This window comes from Puma concolor, chromosome C2 (genome assembly GCF_028749965.1).
Source record: "Puma concolor isolate L17-30 chromosome C2, mPumCon1.1.hap2, whole genome shotgun sequence".
NCBI lineage: Eukaryota > Metazoa > Chordata > Mammalia > Carnivora > Felidae > Puma > Puma concolor.
The window spans coordinates 77,953,919-77,976,823 of NC_141675.1; the positions used below are offsets into that span (position 1 = coordinate 77,953,919).

The 22,905-nt window shown below is 38.2% G+C and overlaps 1 protein-coding gene across 1 annotated transcript; it reads right to left on the reverse strand.

Annotated features, from left to right (window-relative positions):
* Positions 1-813: 813 nt before the first annotated feature.
* TRA2B (transformer 2 beta homolog) lies at positions 814-19,742 on the reverse strand. The gene is made up of 9 exons (XM_086674928.1): positions 19,541-19,742; positions 7,944-8,077; positions 6,731-6,893; positions 5,908-6,096; positions 5,570-5,685; positions 4,360-4,443; positions 2,352-2,411; positions 1,707-1,780; positions 814-1,235 (listed from the first exon to the last, which is right to left on the reverse strand). The coding sequence occupies exons 1-9, from the start codon at positions 19,574-19,576 to the stop codon at positions 1,225-1,227; spliced, it is 867 nt and encodes a 288-aa protein (XP_086531054.1). The 5' UTR covers positions 19,577-19,742; the 3' UTR covers positions 814-1,224.
* Between the last annotated feature and the right edge of the window lie 3,163 nt (positions 19,743-22,905).

Sequence of the window (22,905 nt, forward strand, 5' to 3'; positions counted from 1 at the left end):
CCATCCAAATGAAGATGACCACTCATGTACCTACTCCCCTTTTAAACTGGTTTCCCAGGAAATGTACAACTATTAAAAAAAAAAAAAAAAACCAAAAAATCAAAAAAACAGTGAAGACTACATTTTAGCCCAAGGGATACTGTACAAGGGACTAAAAATTATTCTTTAAAAAAACCCTCTATAAGTAACAAGGTTAAAATAAAATCTTTTCTGTAAACTGAGTTGTACCAGCCTTTTACTCTTTTCATTTGCATTTATTTAAACACAGTTCTCAAAACATTTGAGTGAAATTGGACTTCCTTTGGTAAGCAAAGGACCTGAAAATAATATTTAAAAAATGAACAGGCAGTCTTCAGTTCATCCACAACACAGGTGTAGTGTTCCCTTCTCTTTTCCAGAACTCTGAAGCACTCAGTTTTTTCCATAGTCTAAAAGCTAGAAGAACAAGAGTACATTTGTGGTGGAATGTATTGTCACTTGCTGATAACTAGTTGAAATACCATTATCCCCTTGTAACAGCTTTAAGAAATAGCCTTTTAAAGGCATACATTATGTACCTCTTTTCTTATTCCCTGCTTTATATAATACAGATTACATAAAGGCTGACAAATCCACATTTATATAAGCATTAAGCATTTGCTGTATTGAAAGTTCCTTAGTTCTAATACTAGCAGTACAGGGTTACAGAGCATAATTTTTAACACTTAGTTGCAGGTATATTAAGTATAGTATGTTTCATGGATTGGAGGAAAATGGGTATTTTTGTCTTGAAATTTGCTACTGACAACCTAATCTGAACAGTTCTGCTAAGCATTAATGTTAGAAAGAAAAGTAAAAACCAAACTTTATTGTTGCTTTTTACCATATGGTAGCATTTTACACACAGGCTTCGATCTTCAGAATACCCTGGATTCAGTAGAAAAACCTTTTAAATGAAGTTTTGTACAATAGAAACTTCTCAGCAGTCAAAATTTAGACTGTAAAAAAATACATGCAAAACATACTTTTCTGAAAACACTTAACTTTGAACAAAGCACCGAACTACACAAATGCAGAATGAAAACAGCATTTCAACTCCACCAAAAGTAGTCATCATAAAAGGTGTAAAAGTCACCTAACTTCACTAGGCACTGTTCACTTTTTAAACAGGAGACAATAAAAATATTGTCCACAAACAATATCCCAACTCTAGGGTAAATTTCAGAAAGTCTTCAACTTCATGCTTTAATAGCGACCTAGAAAGAAATAATAGTGTTTCAGTAATGAAGTACATTTATCAAACATATTTTAATGTTGAGACTTTTAGACTATTCTACCATTAGAAAATTCTGTGCACCAGATTCTCTACAGGGAAACTAGAGAAAGACCCCTTTCACACAAGGGTTACATTAGAAATCAAAGAACAAATGTTAAATAGAAATAGCTGGGAAGTCTAACTCAAGAGCTAAGGTTTTAAAGTCACTCAAATTTTCCTCGCTATACAAAACTTGCAAGCACTCCTAGAAAGAAAAGCTATAAATGGTGACCAGAACATATGTTTATATTTCAATTAGTAACAAGAATGAGAGATTCCAAGGATTGTTTGCATATACTTTCTTGAACCCTCACACAACTGAGGGGTAGTAGAGACTATAAATACAGATAAAACTACTTGAATTAACCCATTATCTGCTGCGGTTTGATAAAAAATCAAGTTAAATACTTACGAGGTGAGTATGATCGAGACCTAGAACGTGATCTGTATCCTCCACGACTATAGTAAGGAGAAGGTGACCGCCTTCTGTAAACAAATGTCAAGACCGTCTAAGACTCACTCCACAAAGACTAGATGACATATACAACTTTCAACAGTCATGGTATTTCAAAGTCCGTTTTAGTCCCGATTAATAAAACCACTATTCCTAACCACACCATCATGAACCAACACCCAAATAAATTTTACTAGTACTTCAAAGTGGTTTTGTTTTGTCAAAGACAGAGTGACTTGAATATTCACTTGCTTATCCTGAGATGGTCATTAAAAGCTAACAAAACCTCAACAGTACAAGAAGATACAGTAATAAAGAGATGAAAGATACTATGGACCCTTGTAAGTGACCTTAATTTAAGCTCTCAATAAGGTACAAAAAGGTACCACTGAGTTCATTACCTAGTGTAAGCCTAATTCACATCTGTAAACACACACATGGAGTCATATACACAGTCACTGGTTTCAGTTACAGTATTTTTGTATTTCATACAATCTAATTTGTGTGATGCAACTTATAATTAACCATCAAAATACTTGTAACTAAATCTTTTATGTGAGCCATCTTACTGTTGTGTAGATTTAAAATCCTCTCCTGCCATACCTGTAAATCTGATCCCTGTCTTGAGCAGCTCTCCATCCTCCTCCTCCTCCACCTCCTCCTCTGTGAAGGCAGAAAAGTAACACATACTCATTTTTTAAGTTTTAAAAACAATGTATTACTAATGTAGTAAAGTTAGAACTCCCACAGAGAAGTGAAAGGTAGTTTTCTGGAAGTAATTAAGGGACTACATTTGCCACCCTTTTAACAAACTAACATAGAGCTCTCTCTGGTGGCTAAACTGAGTATCGGAACAAACAACTTTTCTAAAGTAAATGCTCATCTGAATAAAAAAATCAAACCTAAGACCTTAATCTTCCCATCCTCTGCAATCAATCTCTTAAAGTCCCATATAATTGGGCGCCTAGGTGGCCGAGTCAGTTAAGCGTTGGACTTTGGCTCAGGTGATGACCTCATTTTGTGGGTTCAAGCCCCGTGTCTGGTACTGCACTGACAATGTGGAGCATGCTTGAGACTCTCTCTGCCCCTCCTTGCCTTGCGCTCTCTCTCAAAATAAACTAAAAATATGTTCTTTCCAAGAGATTTTGCCAGGGATAAAATGCCAGACAATTGCACGCTTTAGGACTCACTTCCACATTCAACTTCTTTAAATATTCCAAACAGCATACAAAAAAAAAAAAAAGACATTTACATCTCAATACCACACCCCAAAATAAGGTTAAGGAATCACGGTTAGCTGTTGTGGTCAATACTTATTGCACAATTTCCATTTTCACAAGCAATACAGGGTCTAAATCACCTGGTGCTGCTAAACCGAAGAATTTTACTTCATTTTTATCCTCAAAAGTATTCTCAGTATGATAGGTATTTCCCTAACCCCCTAAAAAAAGTCACCAATATTTAATAATAAACTCCAGGGGGGTTCCTGTGTGGCTCAGTCAGTTATGCATGTGATTCCCTGATCTTAGCTCAGGTTGGGATCTCACCGTTCCTGGGATCAAGCCCCACACTGGACTCTGGGCTGACAGTGCAGAGCCTGCTTGGGATTTTCTTTCTGCCTCTCCTCTCCTTGTGCTCACTCACTCTCAAACTTAAAAACAAAACCCACCACCACCTATCTAGGGGTGCCTGGGTGGCTCAGTCAGTTAAGCATCTTGGTTTCCACTAAGGTCATCATGATCTCAGTTTTTGAGTTTGAGCTCTGCGTCAGGCTCCACACTATCAGAGAATCCCTCCTCTACCTCTCCCCAGTTTGTGCAGGCTCTCTCAAAATAAATAAAACACACACACACACACCAACCATTGTTACACTATTGTCCTTCAGTAGTTACTTCTGTGGATTCTTCTAAGACTTAGTTTTCCCTGTCTCCCTAGTGCATCACACATTACAGACACCAAAAAAACCAAACAAACAAAAAAAACAAAAACCCAAAGAAAAAAACCACTTTCTAAAGCAGTAACTTTCAAAATGTAGCATATGGGGGCGCCTGGGTGGCTCAGTCGGTTAAAGCGTCCGACTTCGGCTCAGGTCATGATCTTACGGTTCGTGAGTTCGAGCCCCGCATCGGGCTCTGTGCTGACAGCTCAGAGCCTGGAGCCTGCTTCGGATTCTGGGTTTCCCTCTCTCTCTGCCCCTCCCCTGTTCATGCTCTGTCTCTGTCTCAAAAATAAATAAAACATTAAAAAAAAAAAAAAAAAATGTAGCATATGGAACTTGTCTTAAAAACCAAACAAGTACACAAAAGTGGAAAATCTAAAATATGGTCTAAAATTTTGATTCTATTGTCATGTTCAAACCAGGGATTTCTGTTGGTTTACAACTTGACGTTTAAAAAGAAATATACATGTTAAGTTAAATTAACAAGACACGTAACCTTAAAATCTAGTTTAAACTCTAGTCCTAGATTTAGTATAAAAAGTGATTTTATCAAAGACTAAAATTTACATATAGTGCTGCCTTAAATTATGTTGCAACTGATTCAGGAGAGGAGAGACTACGTATTTCCTTCAAAATTTTAACAACTTAAACCTCGTATTGTGGTAAACTTACCTGTATGATCTGCTATAGTAGTCTCGGTCATCATAGCCTCGATCGTATCCTCGGTCATAGTAATCCCGACGGCGTGAACTTCCACTATGAATAAATGATATAGCTTCATAAAATACCATGTGGTCTTATCTTCGTACATATGACTTTTATTGTTTAAACTGTTCAGACAATAGCAGCAGCATGGCTTATTTGGGTCTTGTGAGCCACACAGCTGAGCTCTAAGGACATAACTGGGCAAATGCTTCGAGTTATAACCTCTTTACTCTCGTCTATTGGGCAAAAATGAAGGTATCTACTCATTCCCTAATTATTAATTCACAGACAGGCCTTTTCTAACAGAGAAGTTAACTAGGCAAGTAGCATTATTCCTGTTTAAATTTTCACGGATATTGGATAAACACTGTCCTTTCTCTGCCCTTACAATATACATAAATGTATTTTAAAAATCTTTTGATTAAGGAATACACATTCTGCTAACTTGCATCCAACTAAAAGTCATTTGCTAATAAAGCCCATATATTTCCCTAGAGAAAGGGAAAAGTAAAATCATTACTTGGAGAATGTGATTTGAGGGGTAAATTTAAAATAAAGGGGGGGGGGGGAGACCAACACAGATTTTTGTCAATTTAAACACCGAGGAGGACAAGAGAGAAGCAGCCTATCATAGTCCAATGCATAAACTGAAGTCCCCTGTTTTCCATTGTTTAACAAAGCTAAAAAATGCACTTGAGTAGGATTTGTTCCATACCTGACTTTAATAGAATACTTAAGATTTCCTTATGGGAAAAATGGTCTAATCAAGAACATTAATTACCAAGCAAAGCCAGATATATGGCATTTCTGTATGATATGGTAGGATGTCCTCTCTCAGTCTGCAGCACAAATACAATGTTCCCACTGAATATGTTCTATTGAATACACTTTTAGCTAGTTAAAACAAAACACATAAGATGGGGTGCACCTGGGTGACTCAGTTAAGCATATGCTGATTTTGGCTCAGGTCATGATTTCACCATTTGTGGGGCAGGCTCTGTGCTGACAGCATGGAGGCTGCTTGGCATTCTCTCTCCCCCCACTCTCTCAAGATATAAACTTAAAAACACAGGGAAAATGATTTATACTGTGTCAGGACTGGATGAAATGCCAAAGATTCCTCCCAGTACATGTAGTTGTTAGAGGAAACGAACTCAGCTATCAATCTTAAACTTACTAGGTAGGTCTTCCCATGTAAATTCCTGGTGTTGGGGTATGTGGTCTTTTTGTTATAGAGAAATCAACTCTGATCCTACGTCCATCAAGCTCCATTCCATTGGCACGCTCCTTTGCCTTCGAAAGATACATTGAAAGTTATTATATACACCCTGGACAAAGCCACAAACTGTCCAATAACAGTAAGATATACTTTTATGAGAAATAAGATTTATAAAGAACTATAAATATACCCTATTTACAACGTAAAAGCAAAAATTATCCTTATTCAAGTTCATTGGTAGTTGGAAGTTAACAACAGGACTTATTTTACAAGGATACAGGTAAATTTTTACTTACTTCCTTGGCATCATCTACATTTTCAAAATACACAAAGGCAAATCCTCTTGACCGTCTAGACTGCTGGTCATATACAATAGACACATCTGCAATGGGGCCATATTTCGAGAACACTTCTCTTAGATCTCTTTCTGTAGTGTACAAGCTCAATCCAAACACTCCAAGACAACAGTTGGGATCAGGATTTGCCTAGAAATGGAAAGATGAATTTTAAACTTTAAAACTTATCATAAACCGAAGCTAAGAAATGTCACCAACAGTGAAAGTAGGGAATAAGTAATTGAAATTAATAACTAGTATATTATAGCAATAGCCACAAGCATTAAGAATGGGCAGAAAAAGACTCCAAAAACAACTTCAACCTCAGAATTAAACAAGGGGGGACGGGAACAGTGACTTCTACTTGTGAATACCAAACTGGCAGTTTTGTGAGGGAATATTAAAGGGCAAGTAGCCCAAGGGAGTCACCTAAGATTTATTCTACACATAAGAATAATTAAAATAGCATTATCTCTATAAGCCAGAGGAAAAAAAAGTCAGGAAAGATAAGCCTTAGTACCCGAAATAAACTCACCTAAAATTAAATGGGAATAACCAAGAGAGTGTTTTCATGAGGTGAGTTACACCGTCCCAATATTTTGCTTACATGTGACTGACAGCCCTAACATAGAAAATACCTTTTAAAAAGACTAACTCAGAACACAAGGAGACCTCTAAGGAACTTGTGTTCACTGCTAAAAGTCCAGTGTCAAATATAATCAGCTCTGATTTCAAAACAGAAGAGACAAAGTCCACTGCTTTAACAACAATTTTGTCATCTTACCCGATTCCCAACATGACGCCTGCGAGTAGACATGGGAGAGTGACTGTGGCTATGCCGTCTTCGATAATCTCGACTATAAGACCTGCTACGGGATCGTCTATGGGAGCGGGACCGAGATCTTGATCTTGTGTAATGCCTTCGTGAACTTCTTCTGGATCTAGACCTGTTAAGACAAAGGTTTCAAGAGTATAACTAATTAGCTGACAATAAGATACAGTTTCCAATTCTTCTAATCATCTATTCTAGGGTTAAAGTCCAAAAGGCGAAACATAATCCAGACATGTGATCAAGACTTTTCTGCTGTATCTACAATCATCTCCACTCTACTAGGAAGAGCTCCAAAACCACTACTTGCTCTCTTCCATTTCTTAAAATAATTAAGATAAAGGAGATCAAAATTACATACTCAAGATCAATTAACATACTCAAAAAAACCCTTGATAATCATAAAACATGCAGCACTTCACACTAGCTTAATTTGTGCCCACCTCCCCCCTCAGAATACCACCCTGTTTTTTTTCAGCTTCTCCCACTTATGCCCACCATTCACTTAAGATAAAATCACCATCACCATAAGTTTTCTCCAGCAGTGTTTTAAAACCAATCAATTGCTCCTAACTGGAGTGATCATATGAACTGTCATCTAAACCAGACAGGACACATTGTAAGAGAGAAAAGAGGTGCAGTTAATTATGCCTGACAATAGGCATAAACTGGGGCTGTCCTGGGCAAACAAGGATGTATCGCCTACTCTTGACCAACATTAAAAAAAAAAAAGTGCGCTGTATTAAGGTATTATTTTTTTTTTATACACATGTATATAATATTAGACTACACCTACTTATCAAGAATTAGTTATGAAAGCCAATGTCCTGCAGTCTGTCATACTTAAACTCCTAGTGAATCCTCACAATTCTCAAGAACTAGTATTACTAACTTGCCTTTTAAAGATAAGGAAGCTAAGGTGGAAAAAGGTTAAGTAATCTGCCCAAGCCAGAAAAAATAGAGGTAAGATTTGAACCCTAACGCCAAAAGCCCAGGTTCTTAACCACTTAGTCTTCTATCCCAGAACTTATGATTAAGTTCATTACTAGTACCAATATTAAATAAGCCAACAAATGATCCAACCCTCTCTATCTTCCTAATTTACAAAGCACACACCAATTTCAAAGCTAAGAGTAACAGAAGAAAATCCCAAGACAGTCTTTCTTACCTAGATTCAGATCTGGACCTGGACTTTGATCTGGAACGCCTGGAATCTTCCTTGGAGCGAGACCTTGCAGGGGTATGCCTTGCAGATTTCCCAGATCCATGAGCACTTCCACTTCTGGAAGCAGAACGGGATTCCTACACGTAGATGTCAAAAGTTTAATTTGTATACTTTCTGGGCAACTTTAAAAACAAATAAGCTGCTGTGAGATAAATGGTGAGGGAAAGCAATCCCCTTCCAAGATAAGAAAACATAGGTAAGGGCAGGAACTGAATATACCTCATATATTTACATTGCTCCAACTGACATAAGCCAATTTATTTGAACTTCCACCTTTCCTGGAGCAGGGATAAGAATTAACTGACCCCACTCTCCTCAGAAAGGGGTGCCAAAGCCAAGCAGTTAAGGGAACTGTCCAAGGATTGTGTTTTGGGATTGTTACTCCATAAAGACTAGGGTAAGAAAGAATCTTATTAACTATGACACCTATATCTTATACCTATTTTCAATCAAGTTGCCATCAATAAAACAAAACCCTATGAAAATCATAAAACTTACTTTAAAATGCTTTTGATTTTTTTCAGAAGACCTCACTTCTCAAGTTATATTTATTGAGTGAGAAAAGAGGCAAGGATGATCAGTTTCAAGTCCTAGCAAAAGGTAGAAACCTAGTAGAAAGGACCAGCTTGAAGGATACTAGACCCTAATTCCACCTAACCATGGTAGGATGCCCTTAAGAAGCTCAAATAAAGCAACCAGATGGAGCCACAGCTGAAAAGGCAGTGAACTGTGCAGAAGGAAGAGTAGACAGTGCCAGAGATCTAGAGCCTCCTCAGCTAAATGGAGATGAACCATGGCAAACTGATGGGGATTAGGGAGTAAGTAGCTAGAAAAGTTAACAGATTAAATCAGGGGCTCCTATCTAGGCTAAGGAAGGGAGAGTTCAGAATTGTATGTGAAAAAACCAAAGTCTAAGTAAGTATATACTGTACAGCCATAGTGTACCCAATCAAAACTAGACTAGCTGATAGTTAAGTGACACAGTAAGGAAGATCTCTAAAGAAACCAGCAAAGAGAATGGATAAAAAGGGTTGACTAGCTCATCAATGAGCAAAAGCACAGCCAACTTATCAGTATAAAAAGCATACATTTAAAGTAACTGAACCAAGGAGATGTTCTGCCAACGCACCAAAACAGACAAAAAAAAACCCAGTGGATTCAGAGGAGAGAGAACAAAGCCACTCAGTCTGATAGCTAACTAAGGTATCAGCAGCTAGCAAGACAACCCTCATTTTAGGTTATCCGATTTAATGCAAATTAAAAGCATAAAGTCTGTTGAGTCTTTCCACCCAAGACAGCAGAAATGGCCAGATTCAAGAGGACCCAACATTACTATAGGGGTAATAATCTATGTCAAAGCTACTGGATAAAAATGATCACAGGAGACCTCCCTGTGTGGTAGACTTTCAGAATATTCTGGCCATTCTTGAAAGGATAGAACAGGATTATTTTAAATTACAGTTCATCAAACCTTTTTGGAATATAGAACATATTCCACATATGTGGTCTACAGCATAATGGGAAAAAATTTATATGCAATACAGAAGAAACTGAGTTTGAAGTTTAGAACAGGAAAGAGAGTAACTCTGCCAGTAAAAGGAGTTCTGGTCGTTAGGCCTGAAACAACTCTAGAAACTTCCCCAGTAAGATTTTAGTCATTATAAAACATGGGACATGGAATGTGACAGCCTCCTCTCCTTCCCCTGGAGTGACTATAAAGAGATTCAAGGAAAAAGAGGATACTGTTATTAATGAGAACAGCTGCCTTTAACAAGGAATGGTTAAAGGGTGCACTCCATCTTAGGGGACCCCAATTAATCTCTTGGGGTTCTCCGGCAGAGAGACATTTAATACTCTGCACAGAGACATTTAAAAGCACACTCCACCTCCCTCCTCTTCTTGGACAAAGTTCTCAAAAATAATGGTGTGGTTTCTGACCTCTTTACCACAGGCAAAAACTAACCTAGAAGCAAAGAGATAAATTGAGACCCCCTAAATTAACTGTCTTTGTTTATCTCAATGCTAGAAAAATTACTTCATGGAATGATTATATAGCTTTTAGTGGAAACCAAAAGAAAACAATTTACCCTGGAAAGGAGAGCAGAGTGCTCAAATAACTCACATAACAGTTAAAAGATTATCACTCAAGTAGTTAAATCCATCAGCCTAGGAATCAAAATACAAAGGAAAAAAGGGTAGAAAGTCAAGATCTCTTAAGCCTCTGGCTTCATTAAGCAGAAAAGCCTTATTCTAACCTGTGTTACCAGTCCGTCCACTGAGAGAAGAGACAGCACTTTTAGCCTAGGTCGTAAGCCTTATGAAGCTTCTCGTGAATTTCTATCTCTAGGGTCAAAGATACAGTATTTACGAAATTATGAGCTTTTTCTCTCAACCTCTAAAATTAACTATCTGCAGACATATTTTGTAAGCAATCGTTTCTTAGACCAGGAATAGGGGAAACACCAGCCAGAATGCAAAAATTTCCCCTTCTACACATTTGGTTAGGCTAACACCTAAATAATGCCTCCTCCTCCCTTTCTGGTCAGGAATATTTCTTAAAGAATTTAAACCCCTTTATGGTTATGTTAGCCATTAGCTATTTTGGAAATACACATTCAAGGAAATTTAGCTCGAGAAAAAAAAAATGAGACCTAAAATTATTAGCCAAATCTAAAAACAAAGTTAACTTTAAACCTTAATCCACAGGCAAATCTGCAAACCCAGCTGGGAAAACCTCCACACAAGGAAAACTTGAAGTCCACTCTTAGGGCTAAAAAGTTTTAAGTGTCAGCACATTAAAACCGTACCAAAAACACTTCTCTGGACACCAATACCTCAAGAAAAAGGATCATGAACTTATAATTAGCATAAATAACAAAGCCAAAAAATTCCCTGAATTTCTGCTCAGGGAATCATTTCTATAGACTGGATCTTAGTCATATTCTAATATACAACTTAAAGGGAACATGTCACAAAAACTAACTCAGCCTTTCAACAAAATACCTTTTTCTGCATCTTCCTATTCTGAGCATGACAGTATCTTAGAAAAACCTTTTGAAAGAGATGAAGGAAACCAAAAGATCTGGAACCATCAAATCATTAGGTTTCTCCTGTATTAGAAACTGGATGCAGTAAATTAGATTTTGAACAGTGGCTCTTAGAGGTATACAGTAAACCTACACAGCATTTAAAAATACAAGTCCCTAAACTAGAGCTTATTCTAATAACTCTGGAGTTCATCTTCTACATTTGTTAAAAGCACCATACATGTTTATAATGCTAACTAAGTCTCATTGATTTACTCAATTTCAGAAATTTTAGGCTTCCTACCTACTGATTTTTCTTGGTGAAAGTATCTTCGTGGAACCTTGTTTCTCTAGTTTTCTCTGCTCCACCTGCCCCAGGACAAGAGGCCTGTCTCCCTCTTACTTCCCCAATAGGCAGAGCAGGGCTGAGAGGAGGCACTGTCAGACTCAAAGATGCCTTGGTCAAGGGGGGGAGGGGTGGGGTGGGAAGAGAAGAAAACCCTGAATGGATGCAATGGTCTATGGGCATCAGCGTTTATTTTTGCTATACATCTATCCAAGCTTAGGCCATATAATCAAATTCCAAAGTGCTTTCTTTCCATTTAGAGGATTAATAGGTTTTTCCTCTTTTAGACCCCAAGGGCCTTTCAGGAATTCATGGACTTGAACAGAAAGTATCAATTCACCTCTTTTTTTTACCTCAGCTCTCTGCCTAATCTGTAAGTAATTCAGAGCGCAAAATTAACGTTATTAGTTTATACGTGGCAAAATTTACAAACTAGTAATTGGGGCAAAGCAAATGCTGGAAACTACTATGAATTGAGAATAATTTTCTTCTCCTTGCAAGGCAGAAATAATTATAAAAAGCACAAATTTCATATTGACAACTGGCCCTAAAATGCTAGAAGATAGATCCTTTTAGATATGTAATTTAAACCACTTTTTCCAAGAGCTAGAAGACCTGACAACTCTGTGTTTTTAGGTTGTCTTCATTTCAGGAAGAAGTGATACCCTTGGCTTTCCCAACAGAGAACAACTACTGGTTAGCTACCACTGGGTATTATTTTGACAGTTCACTTGTCCTATCCAACAGAAAGTAACATTTCGCTAACCATCGTATTCTTTTATTCAACTAAAACAAAACACGCGGAAGGGGAAAGGACAGACCTTTAGGGTTTATTTTTCACAGTAAGTGGTCGGAGTGAGGAACCAAAACTAAGTTACTTTATAATCTATACCTCTCACGTCATTGTAACAGTTAAATTTTAACAGCAGCAAATGAGAAAAAGGGAATAGAGCAGTTTTCTGAACAACTACCACTATTGCCACTTTGAGTTAGAGATCCTGTTCACTTCTGTGACCCACCTCATTGTAAGGGAAGCTAATATATTTTCAGCAGTAATCCTAGTCATTCAACTGGAACAGGCATTAAACAGAAGAAAAGAATCATCCTTGTGAATTTAGAACCTGCATCTTAAAGTTAGGGCCTAATTGGTCATAGGTTTCCCCTATGCCATCTAGAAAGAATTTTCATAAATGCCAAAAGGAACTATCCTCTTCACTGGTTTGCTTCTATAACCATCGTGGTGACATTCTTTGGGAAAACTATGACAAACTTAGAAAACATTCTACTATATATTGCTCAGTACTAAAAGATAGGGGTCAATGAATCTTAAGAGTCCATGGAGGTGGCACAGACCACCAATCCCAACTCTGGAGGTACTCACTCATGGCCCAGGACCAGCAGCATTATACAAAAAAATCTAGAGAGACAACATGAAGCCAACTGTTACCCATGCTGGAGAGCTCATTCCTGCCTCATATTTGACTACAAAGGGTTATTTTTTAAAATTGCATTTCAATCATTTGACTAAGAAGTTAAAATTAGAATTACCTAATTTAAACGTTTCCCCTGGAAGGCACTTCTTTGCCCTGTATATATTTTCTTCTATTAAACAAATAATGCATGCATGTTTAGCAAAATATACAGGGACACATAAACAGACTAGTAATTACTTAGCGTAGTGCTTTCTGATTCCAGATTACTTCTTATCTTAACTTCATTTTTATTTCTTTTCTTCATTCTTCCGTTTCAAATTCTGACTTCTTTCATCTTCCCCACTTCACACAAATTGCTCAATATTCTACAAGTGGGACTTCTGGTCTGATAATTAGCATGCATTCTTTCTTTTATTTTTTCAAATTTCAGCTTCACTTATTCCTGAGCTTCAAATACTCATTTATAAAACTTGTCAAATGACGACTTCCGCATTTTCCTTCTTCAACATTAACCTTAATAGAAAAAGAACAGGATGAAGAATATTTTAAAACTCCAGGATAAAATCCAGTGCCAAAACTGAAACTCGAAAAAAAAAAAATCCCTCTTTTTGGATTAAAAAAAACAAAAAAACCCTAGAATATGCAGCTCAAAAAACTGAAACTAGCTTCCTGTTGGTTCTAAAATATACTAGGTAACCAACCTCATTCTCATTGTCTACTTCAAATAGATTTATCATGCTTAAGTTGAATGCGAAGTGCGCAACTGAACATTTGCTGTTCATTTAACATTTAAGAACTTTAATTACATTTCACACTTCTTACTTATTGTATTCATCAAGAAAATGTTAAGTGTCAAAAGCACAACTCTAGTCAAAAAGTGACACATTAATACAAAAGTGCAAGAAAGGAAAGCACGGACAATTCATTTGTACAATGATGACAAAGCTCGGGGCTGGACAGGTTTACAAATTGTGACTTGTCTAGATAATAGATAAGGTAAAGATATGTAATGTCACACATTTTTGTACTGCATATTTAAAGAGCTCTGTAGAAGACAATGTCAGGGAATCAGAAAATTTGGACTAAAGTGCTCAAAACCCACCCCTAGAAAGCTGCTCTAGTGAAATTTTAAATATGAATGGTCCGACTACTAAATTTAGCACTAGAACCATAAAAAGACAAAATCAGATCAACCAACTACTATATCCAAGTAGTTATGAAAGAAAGCAAACGAACTTGAATCCAACAGTGAGGTTTTCAAAGAATTTTTTGTAAATTCCCCCTCAATGAACAAACGTATTAAAATCTTGTGCAGTCCAAAGGAGAAATCCTACTTTTTAAGGTGGCAATATTGGGAAAAAATTATAGCTCACCTCCTAAAATTAAAAAAAAAAAAACAAAACCCAAAAACCAAAACTCAATCATCACTTAACAGATCAATAAAATGTAATAGTGTCTGTTCAACACCCTAAACAAAATAAATACTGCCTCACAAAACATTCTAGTTCTCCCTGTTATCCTGTACCTCACTTGTCAACAATTTACTAGTTTATTTTCTTTGGGGGTGATTGGGGCTAAAGCTTCCTTTAAAAAAAAAAGAGAGAGAGAGAGAGAGAGAGAGAGAGAAAACAAAGTCTTTATAACTTATGTGGGCATGAAGACAACCATGGCTATAGTGGCAAGTGTTGTGATGCCTTTCCTGAGAAAGTAAGCATAATTTTCAGTCTCGTTTTTTTGTCGCTGAAAGTCAATTATTGTTTAACCCAGGAAAAATTTTAAATAGCTTTTTAAGGGAATCACAGTAATTGATTTCCTTTTAATATCCATCACTAAAATGTAATGGGATATGTTTGCTGGCAGCACAAAGGTAATCGTGGAATCAGAATGCCCAAGCAGGTTTCCTCTTGGGGCCTCCTAAAGATAACATACAGAAACAGGGCTTTAGATGCACGAAATACTGGAATGGAGGCCAAAGCTCTATGTATTGGAACTTTTCAATATGGATGCCTTCCTGCTTTTATATTTTATTACCTCTTCCAAACCATCTTCCTCCTTTTATATTCAAAGACCAAAAAACATGTTGCTAGATAATGTAAATATTAGGTTTATTTTAACTCAACTACTGAGCTCAAGTGGCCACTTTAATGAAACCAGACGACCAACTACTGGGCTTAATGTTATTGCCCATTTGGTGAAGAAATAAGCAGAAACTTCCATCAACATAATTTTTTGTTAGAACGACTCTAGGGACTAGAACTGAATTCAAATAACATTAAAAACATGTACAAATTCAGTAGGTTGCTAAGAAGGTAATATTTAAAAAATTGGGATGAGACAAAGAAAAATTGGTTGATCCTGCTATATAAAGGTTAATGCTCATACTAATGGAATGTTTTTATTTTTCTGTAAACTCTACCAGAAGGTTGGGTGGAGAAAAATACTCCAAAGACAGAATATTTTCTGGAAGGGGGGAAAAAAAATCTGACTTACCTATTATCAGTTTTAAGCCCATCTCTTGCATCAATAATATTGACTCTAAGAAGGGGCTCATGCATTCTGCAGTATTGGGCAGTCTATATTAATCAGAGTAGTAATCTGAAAATAACCTCCACACCCAATCCAAAAAGATTTTTGAGAATTTAGAAACTCAAATTTGCTATTCTAGTGAACTTTTTTTGGCTTGCTTAAAAACAAGACTAAATGAAAACAAGATCTAAAATTCGATGTAACCCATAACCCAAAAAACTAAACTGGATAAAACACTTAAAATTCCTAAACACTAATCACTATCCCTTCTAGAAAAAATTAAATACAATTATGTATGAAAACTGAACATAACACAGAATGCGAAGGCTCTAAAAATACCTCTCTTGGGCAAAATGTTAATATTTATCAATTAGGTTCTGGGCTTTGTTGGAGATAAAGGGGAAAGGTGAATGCTATTAATCAACATCTCACCATCTGAATTCCTCTTTAAAAAAACCGTAGTACTTACCTTGTTATCACTTGTAATTTCAGTTTGAAAATGCCACCTTCTAGTTCCAAACAACATTAAAACATTCTTAGTTAAAACCAAGAAAAATATTCTTCAACCTGGTTTTTTCAAGAGACTCATACCTAACCAGACTCACAGTGAAACAATGCAAACTATTTCCTTTCACTTGACATTAATTCAATCCTTTATTAAAGGAATGTGGTGCAATGGCTGCAATTCTTTAGAAAGAAATAGATTCAGATGGTTCAGTTTTTGGAAATCAGAATTCAGAGTTAGGGGCCAAAAACAAAGACTACAGAAAGACAACCCAAGATTAAGCAGAAGAGAAAAACTGCAGAAAGCTGAAAGGCAGTTTGATGGGATGGTATCCGGATACTACTCATCTCCATAAAGAGTAAGACTAGATAATGTACCTACAGTGCAAACATTATTTCTACAATAACTATAGCCAATATTCTACCAGAATATGTTCTTGAACTGCTTGCTATTGTAATCTTGACAGCAAGGCAGAAATTAAAACTACCTGTTCATATAATAGTGTTTCCTTATTTAGTTTCTGGATTCTCTGAGTATAGACTTATTTGTAGAAACTAAAGAAATTACATTCATTAGAAAGGCAGAGCATTAAACCAGTGTCAAGACCAAACACACAAACATCGCATACTCTAAATAGCATACTATGACCATTACCAGGCCTTAAAGATTACCCCCCTCAATATTGCTATGCACCTACAAACTAGCCACCAACGACTCTTTTTATGTTATTTGTCCATATTATGACATAACTGCTAAGACTTTTTGCAAAGGGGCTGACTGGTCAACCCTTTTCCCAAAAATATTTGCCAGCAACTTTTGGAAAGTACTGGAAGAGAAGTGAATTTGGGAGATGAAAAGTATTTTATTTTGCACGGGTTTGCCTACATCAAATAAGTTAACTCTAGATAGAAACAGACTTTGAGTTAAATCGATCACATGAAAAAAATCTCACAATAAAGGTAAAAGCCACTCTGCTATAATAGTGTGACATGAACCACAAAAATTCTGCAATTTATCCTAACTATGCATTTAAAAGAAGATAAAAGGACACACTGAACCAACAGTTCTGTTCGTATATTCGTTCACCCAAGAAGTAAAACCCTATGGGTGACCAGATGGACGACAATTTATCACACACCTACAGTCTGTTTAGGAAAGAAACTTCTGAAGTCTAAAGGACTGGGGGGAAAAAAAACTTCCAGAATTATGCTGGGGATATGGGAGTGTCTGGATTCTGGATAGCCAAATGAAGGGACAGGCTGGGGATGGGTGGGGTTCCAGCCAAACTAAAGAGATTTGTATTTTAAGTGATTACATTAACAATACAGATTAGGCTTGTTTTAATGATTTACATTAACAGTTTGAAATGTTTGAGGGCCTAGAGCTGAATTAATTTTTCAGGCTTCAGAGAAGCTATTCATACCAAACATGTCCAAGATTATTACTCTGAATGCAACTTTTTCACTGCTCTCAGGCACTGTCAAAAGAAGGTTTTTTGTTGTTTTTTTTTTTTTTTTATAGCCAGTCAGACCTATTATATACATCATCATTTTTACAGCATTATATCTAATCTGTTCCATTAAGCTTCAGGGCTTTTGCCAGGTACTCTTTAGGAATCCAAACTTTTTTTTTTTAGGCCTAGTCTAACCTCTTCAGTTTCCAATTCACCAATTGCAAAGCAATCTACACACAAAATAAATGCCAAACAAAACAATGCATAAGTATGCCACAACTTGAAAGTTTAGAAACCTTTCCAGGATCCAAGACTCTTACGTAAGAAATACATCAATTTCTAATATACAGCTTGAAATTATTTTGTAACTTTCCTTCCATAAGATTTTGGTGAATAAATCTACATAAACAAGATTATGGAAGAAAGCAGATGTTCAAAAATGTCAAATTATTTGGATGACAACCTCTCTTGAACGGTCTCAAGCCAGGAACCTACTTCCAACAATTGTTTCCTCCCATATGTAAAATAGGCCCAAATATTATTTTGGGGCAAGTTTCGTCTTCACAAGCACATGATTACAAGTAACATTAAGGTATGTTCAACTGAGAGCTTTTCTCAGAAACCGGTCATTTTGCATCCTCTCAATAGTGCAAATAGTACCCAATAATTGTTCAGAAAACAAAAGACTTAATAAAGTCATCATTTGCTTTCCAATCCAAATACAGTTCAACAGTGTAGTCAACCGGCAGAAATCAGAAATCACAGCTTTAACCATTTGTGCGCTCACTCCAAACTTTCTAACCATAAGAAAGCAAAGGTATAAAAATAATCGTACACGTTTTGGTAATGTTGGGATCAAAAGCTTAGGGAAAAATGAAAAAAGCTAATATTCCTCTGAACAGGGAGTCAAGCCTGATTATCTCAGACCAAAATCAATCAGATTTAGCTCCCAAGTTAAACAGTAATTTCGACAATGTTCCAGGAGCTATGATAGAGGTTTCTAAAAATGCCTTTCTAATGAAAGGCCCCAAATCTTTTTATGAGAGTTTGCTAAGATACTTGAACAGATTTACCTGACGACTGTTAACGGAGATCTTACAATAGCCCTAGAAGAAAAGGAAAACCTACCAAACTGTAAAAGCACCCCCACGTATTCCTACCAAGTAAAAAATCAACTTCCTTCTTCAATAAAGTTCTCCACAACCTCGAATGTTAAGATTCTGGCAAGTTTTCTATTTTTGCATCATTGTTAGTACCCACAGCCTCGCAACCAGCTTTACATCACGTTTTTTAAGCCCGGAAACGGTCTTACTCCTCCAGTTAACATTCACCCAACTCCACATGAGAGGTGGAGGCTTTAAAAAAAAAAAAAAAAAGAAAAAAGAAAAGAAAAGAAAAAAGGTGTACCAACAGAGTAGTGGTTCACAGATTTAGAATGCCTCAAAACAAAAGGAAGTAACGGCGCCACAAGTTGCCCGCCAGTTCCTGCTACACAACCCCGTGAAAAATACCTACTCCATGAAAGAAGAAAATCTCAGCGGCCTCGGGGTCTAGTCTATTCGGATACCCCGATAATGACTTTTCGTTTGAAAGCACTTTCGGTATCAAAGAGAAACACTCCATTTAGGCCGAACACAAAGCGCGCGCGAAACCACCTCTACCGGGCCCAGAACTTGACTACCTCGGATTAGTTTCCCCCACCGTAAGAGAGGTCCCAAGAACTTCCTAGATTCCATCACTTCGGGGTCCACAGACGATCCTTTCTTAACCTAAACGCCGGGCGAAAACCCTCTGAGTAGGTTGCCTCTCTTCCCCCCCCCCCCCCCCACGGCCCACTGAGGCGCGGGCCCGCCTTGGACGCGCGGCTTCTCCGCCATTTTGTGCCTCTGGCAGCCCGCCCGGCCCGCCAGCCCAAGATGGCGGCAGCGAGGCTTCGCAGGAGAGCAACGGCGAAATGAGATACCGCTCCCCTCCCCCAACACCGAGGGGACGCAGCGGCCATTTTTAAGCTTTCCCCCTCTCGTAACGGAAAAAAACCGCCGTCTTGGGTAGGGAACTACATAACCCCCCACGGCGGCCTCCTTCACGACTAAAGACACTCTCCGCAAGGGTTTTTTAGACCCAACTCCCTTCCTTCCCAGCCTCAGACTTCGGAGCCTAAATCGCCTCTGTCTCCAGGTCTGAGGCCGACGGGCCTGGAAGAGAAGCAAGCTGGGACCACACAGCCGCCCCCTGCACCATCTCTACGTACCCGCTCGCCGTAATTCTGCTCGCCGCTGTCGCTCATGACTCCTAGCTGCTATCGCCGCTCGACGTGCTTCAATCGAAGCTGCCAACCTCTTGCGCCTTCTATATAGAGGCTCCGCCGCAGCCTCGTAGAACGCACAAGTTCCCGAGCCGCTGAGTACCGAAGCGCTCCGCACCGCCTCCGCACGGGCTCTAAGTCTGCCGGACGTGACGCGGCGCTCCTTAACCCGGCCCCTCCCCCTTTCAGAACGCGCGCTTTCTTGGCTCCGCCCCTCCGCGCTCTGGCTCCTCTTTCTAGCGTGCCGCGTCCGGAACCGGACGTGACGTAAGTCCCGCACCTCGCGCGGCCCTACCCCTATCTTTGGGTCTCAATGAGGCGGGAAAGTGAGCGCGCTGGATGGTCTGACCGAGAGGTGGTCGCCAAGGGGCGCAGTGACACCAGCCACGCCTGAATGTGCTGGAACCTACCAGGGAAACTGTCGTGGCGGTGGGAGGGAGGAGATGTCCTCCTTTTCGCCCATCCTTGAGTCCTTTCTTCTGCTTTATGAGTTTTTGTCTTTTATTCTGCCTTCCTTTGGTTGGAGAGGGTGGATATCCGTATGCTAGGTTCCTTGCTTTACTTTGCATTTATTTAGCTTCAATTGTAGATGTTTTCTTCCTGAGTAAACTTTCATTTGAGCACCTATTAAATGCCAAAGAACTTTATCAGATCTTGATGTGATGAAATCAGGCACAATCTCTATTCTGCAGAAGTTAGTGGTCTAGTGAGGGAGAACCGTTAAACACGTTTGTAAACTATGATTTTAAGTGCTAGAAGCATGTACTGCTATAGTGATGTAACAGGAAGGAAGATTAATTCTGCTACCCCCCAACAGCATGATCTACAGTTGATTTTTTTTTTTTTTTTTAAAGTTTATTCGTCTTAGGGTGCCTGGGTGGCTCAATGGTTTCAGTGACTCTTGGTTTCAGCTCAGGTCATGAGCTCATGTTTCATGAGTTCCAGCAGGCATTGAGCTCCATGCTGACAGTGTGGAGCCTGCTTGGGATTCTCTCTCTGCCCCTCCCCCACTTGCTCTCTCTGTCTCAAAATGAATAAACTTAAAAAAAAAAAAAAACCCTAAGTTTATTTGTTTTGAGAGAGAGGGAACAGAGGAGGGGCAGAGAGAGAGACAGAGAATCCCAAGCAGGCTCTGTGCTGCTAGTGAAGAGTCAGATGTGGGCCTTGAATTCTCAAACCATGAGACCATGACCTGAGTTGAGACCAAGAGACCTAGGATTAACTGACTGAGCCACCCTGTGCTCAGCTAATTCCTACAGTTAATTCTTGAACAACATGGGTTTGAACTGCTCGGGTGCACTCATAACTGGGATTTTGTTTTTTAATTTTTTTAAATATTCTTTTTTGAGAGAGAGAGAGAGAGAGACAAAGCATGAACAGGGGAGGGGCAGAGAGAGAGAGAGAGAGAGAGAGAGACAGAATCCAGAGCAGGCTTCAGGCTCTGAGCTGTCAGCACAGAGCCCTAAGCAGGGCTGGAACCCATGAACCATGAGATCATCACCTGAGCTATGGTCCAACGCTTAACTGAGCCACCCAAGTGCATATAAATATAAATAAGTATAAATATAAATATAAACAGTACTGTACTGTCCAGACCTTACCCAGTGCACCTGTCATTTCCCCACCCATTAAAAAAGAAGTATGGTACCTGGATGGTGATGCATTTTGATACCTGTAAGACCTGTGCACAATTCAAATGTTTTTTATTGTATTTACAGAACTGTGCAATCATCACCACAATTTTAGAACAGTTTCATCACCCCTGGAAAGAAAACCTGTACTCACTAATAGTCATTGCACATCTTCCTCTCCACCCTCCTCCTGCATCCCTCCCAGCTCTAAGGAATCTGAAATCTATTTTGTCTCTATACTTTTGTTTATCTGGACATTTCATATAAATAGAACCATATAATATGAAGTCCTTTGTGACTGGCTTCCTTAACTTAGTGTAATGTTTTCAAGGTTCATCCATGTTGTAGCGTATCAGTATTTCATTCCTTTTTATTAGTGAATAATATTTTATTATATAGACATAATCATGTTTTTTTATCCATTCATTATTTGATAGACTTTTGCACCCAAAAGTGCACTTTTCCACTTTTTAGCCATTGTGAATAGTAATAGCTGCTGCTATGAATATTCATGTACAAGTTTTGTCCGAACATAATTTTCAATTATTTGGGGAATACACCTAGGGGTGGAATTGCTAGGTTGTATGGTAACTCTGTGTTTAACTTTTTGAGCTACAACATGGATGAACCTTGAAAACATTACACTAAGTTAAGGAAGCCACTCACAAAAGACTTCATATTATATGGTTCTATTTATATGAGGTGTCCAGAATAAGCAAAAATATAGAGACAAAGTAGATTTCAGATTCCTTAGAGCTGGGAGGGATGCAGGAGGAGGGTGGAGAGGAAGATGCCATTTAATTCTAGCCACTCTAATGAGTGTGAAATGGTATCTCTTTATGGTTTTGATTCGCATTTCCCTAATAATGATGTTAAGCATCTTTTCATGTGTTTATCAATCATGTGTAGATCTTCTCTGGAGAAATGTCTATTCATATACCTTGCCCTTTTTTTAGTTGGATTATTAATATTTTTATTATTGAGTTGTAAGAATTGGCAATTTGATTCTTGCTTGGTACAGCATCAGTATTTAAGGCACCTGAGACCCAGGGGTTTGGTGATGACTCAAGGTGACAATTGTCCTCTTTTTACATAATCTCCAGGGCCACCCTCATCTGCTTTCATAGTTTCAATTGGCGACCTACATGCTGATGGTTTCCGATTTTAAATTTACACCTTTGAACGCCCTCCTCAGTCTTGTGCTTAAATTCTTGTTGCCTGCTTGAATTTTTACCTGGATATTTCAGAAGCTTATAAAAATTACCATGCCCAAAAGGAATCATTTTAATAATCTGTTCCTCCTCTGCCATCTAAATGTCCCTGCTAAAACTTTCTTCTCTCTTCCCCTCCTTATTTAGTTAACATAGTTTGTCAATTCTACTTCCTGTATAATTTAAAAAATTTTCTTTTCTTCTCCAGGTCCCTTGCCACCATTTATCAGGGCCTCATCAACTCAGTTAGCTAGAGAATTTGTTTTTTTTTTTAAATTTTTTTAAATGTTTATTTATTTTTAAGAGAGACAGAGACAGAGCGTGAGTAGGGGAGGGGCAGAGAGAGAGGGAGACACAGAATCTGAAACAGGCTCCAGGCTCTGAGCTGTCAGCACAGAGACCGACGCGGGGCTCAAACTCACAGACCGTGAGATCATGACTTGAGCCGAAGTCTGACGCCCAACCAAAT

What these genes read in the sequence shown, in the direction of transcription:
- TRA2B (XM_086674928.1), bottom strand. Translation starts at nt 19,576, where the DNA reads ATGAGCGACAGCGGCGAGCAGAATTACGGCGAGCGG. An exon ending in TACATGGGAAGACCTACCTA is followed by an intron (nt 4,444 to 5,569) that starts GTAAGTTTAAGA and finishes ATTTATTCATAG; the next exon opens with TGGAAGTTCACGCCGTCGGG. An exon ending in TACTATAGCAGATCATACAG is followed by an intron (nt 2,412 to 4,359) that starts GTAAGTTTACCA and finishes CTGCCTTCACAG; the next exon opens with AGGAGGAGGTGGAGGAGGAG.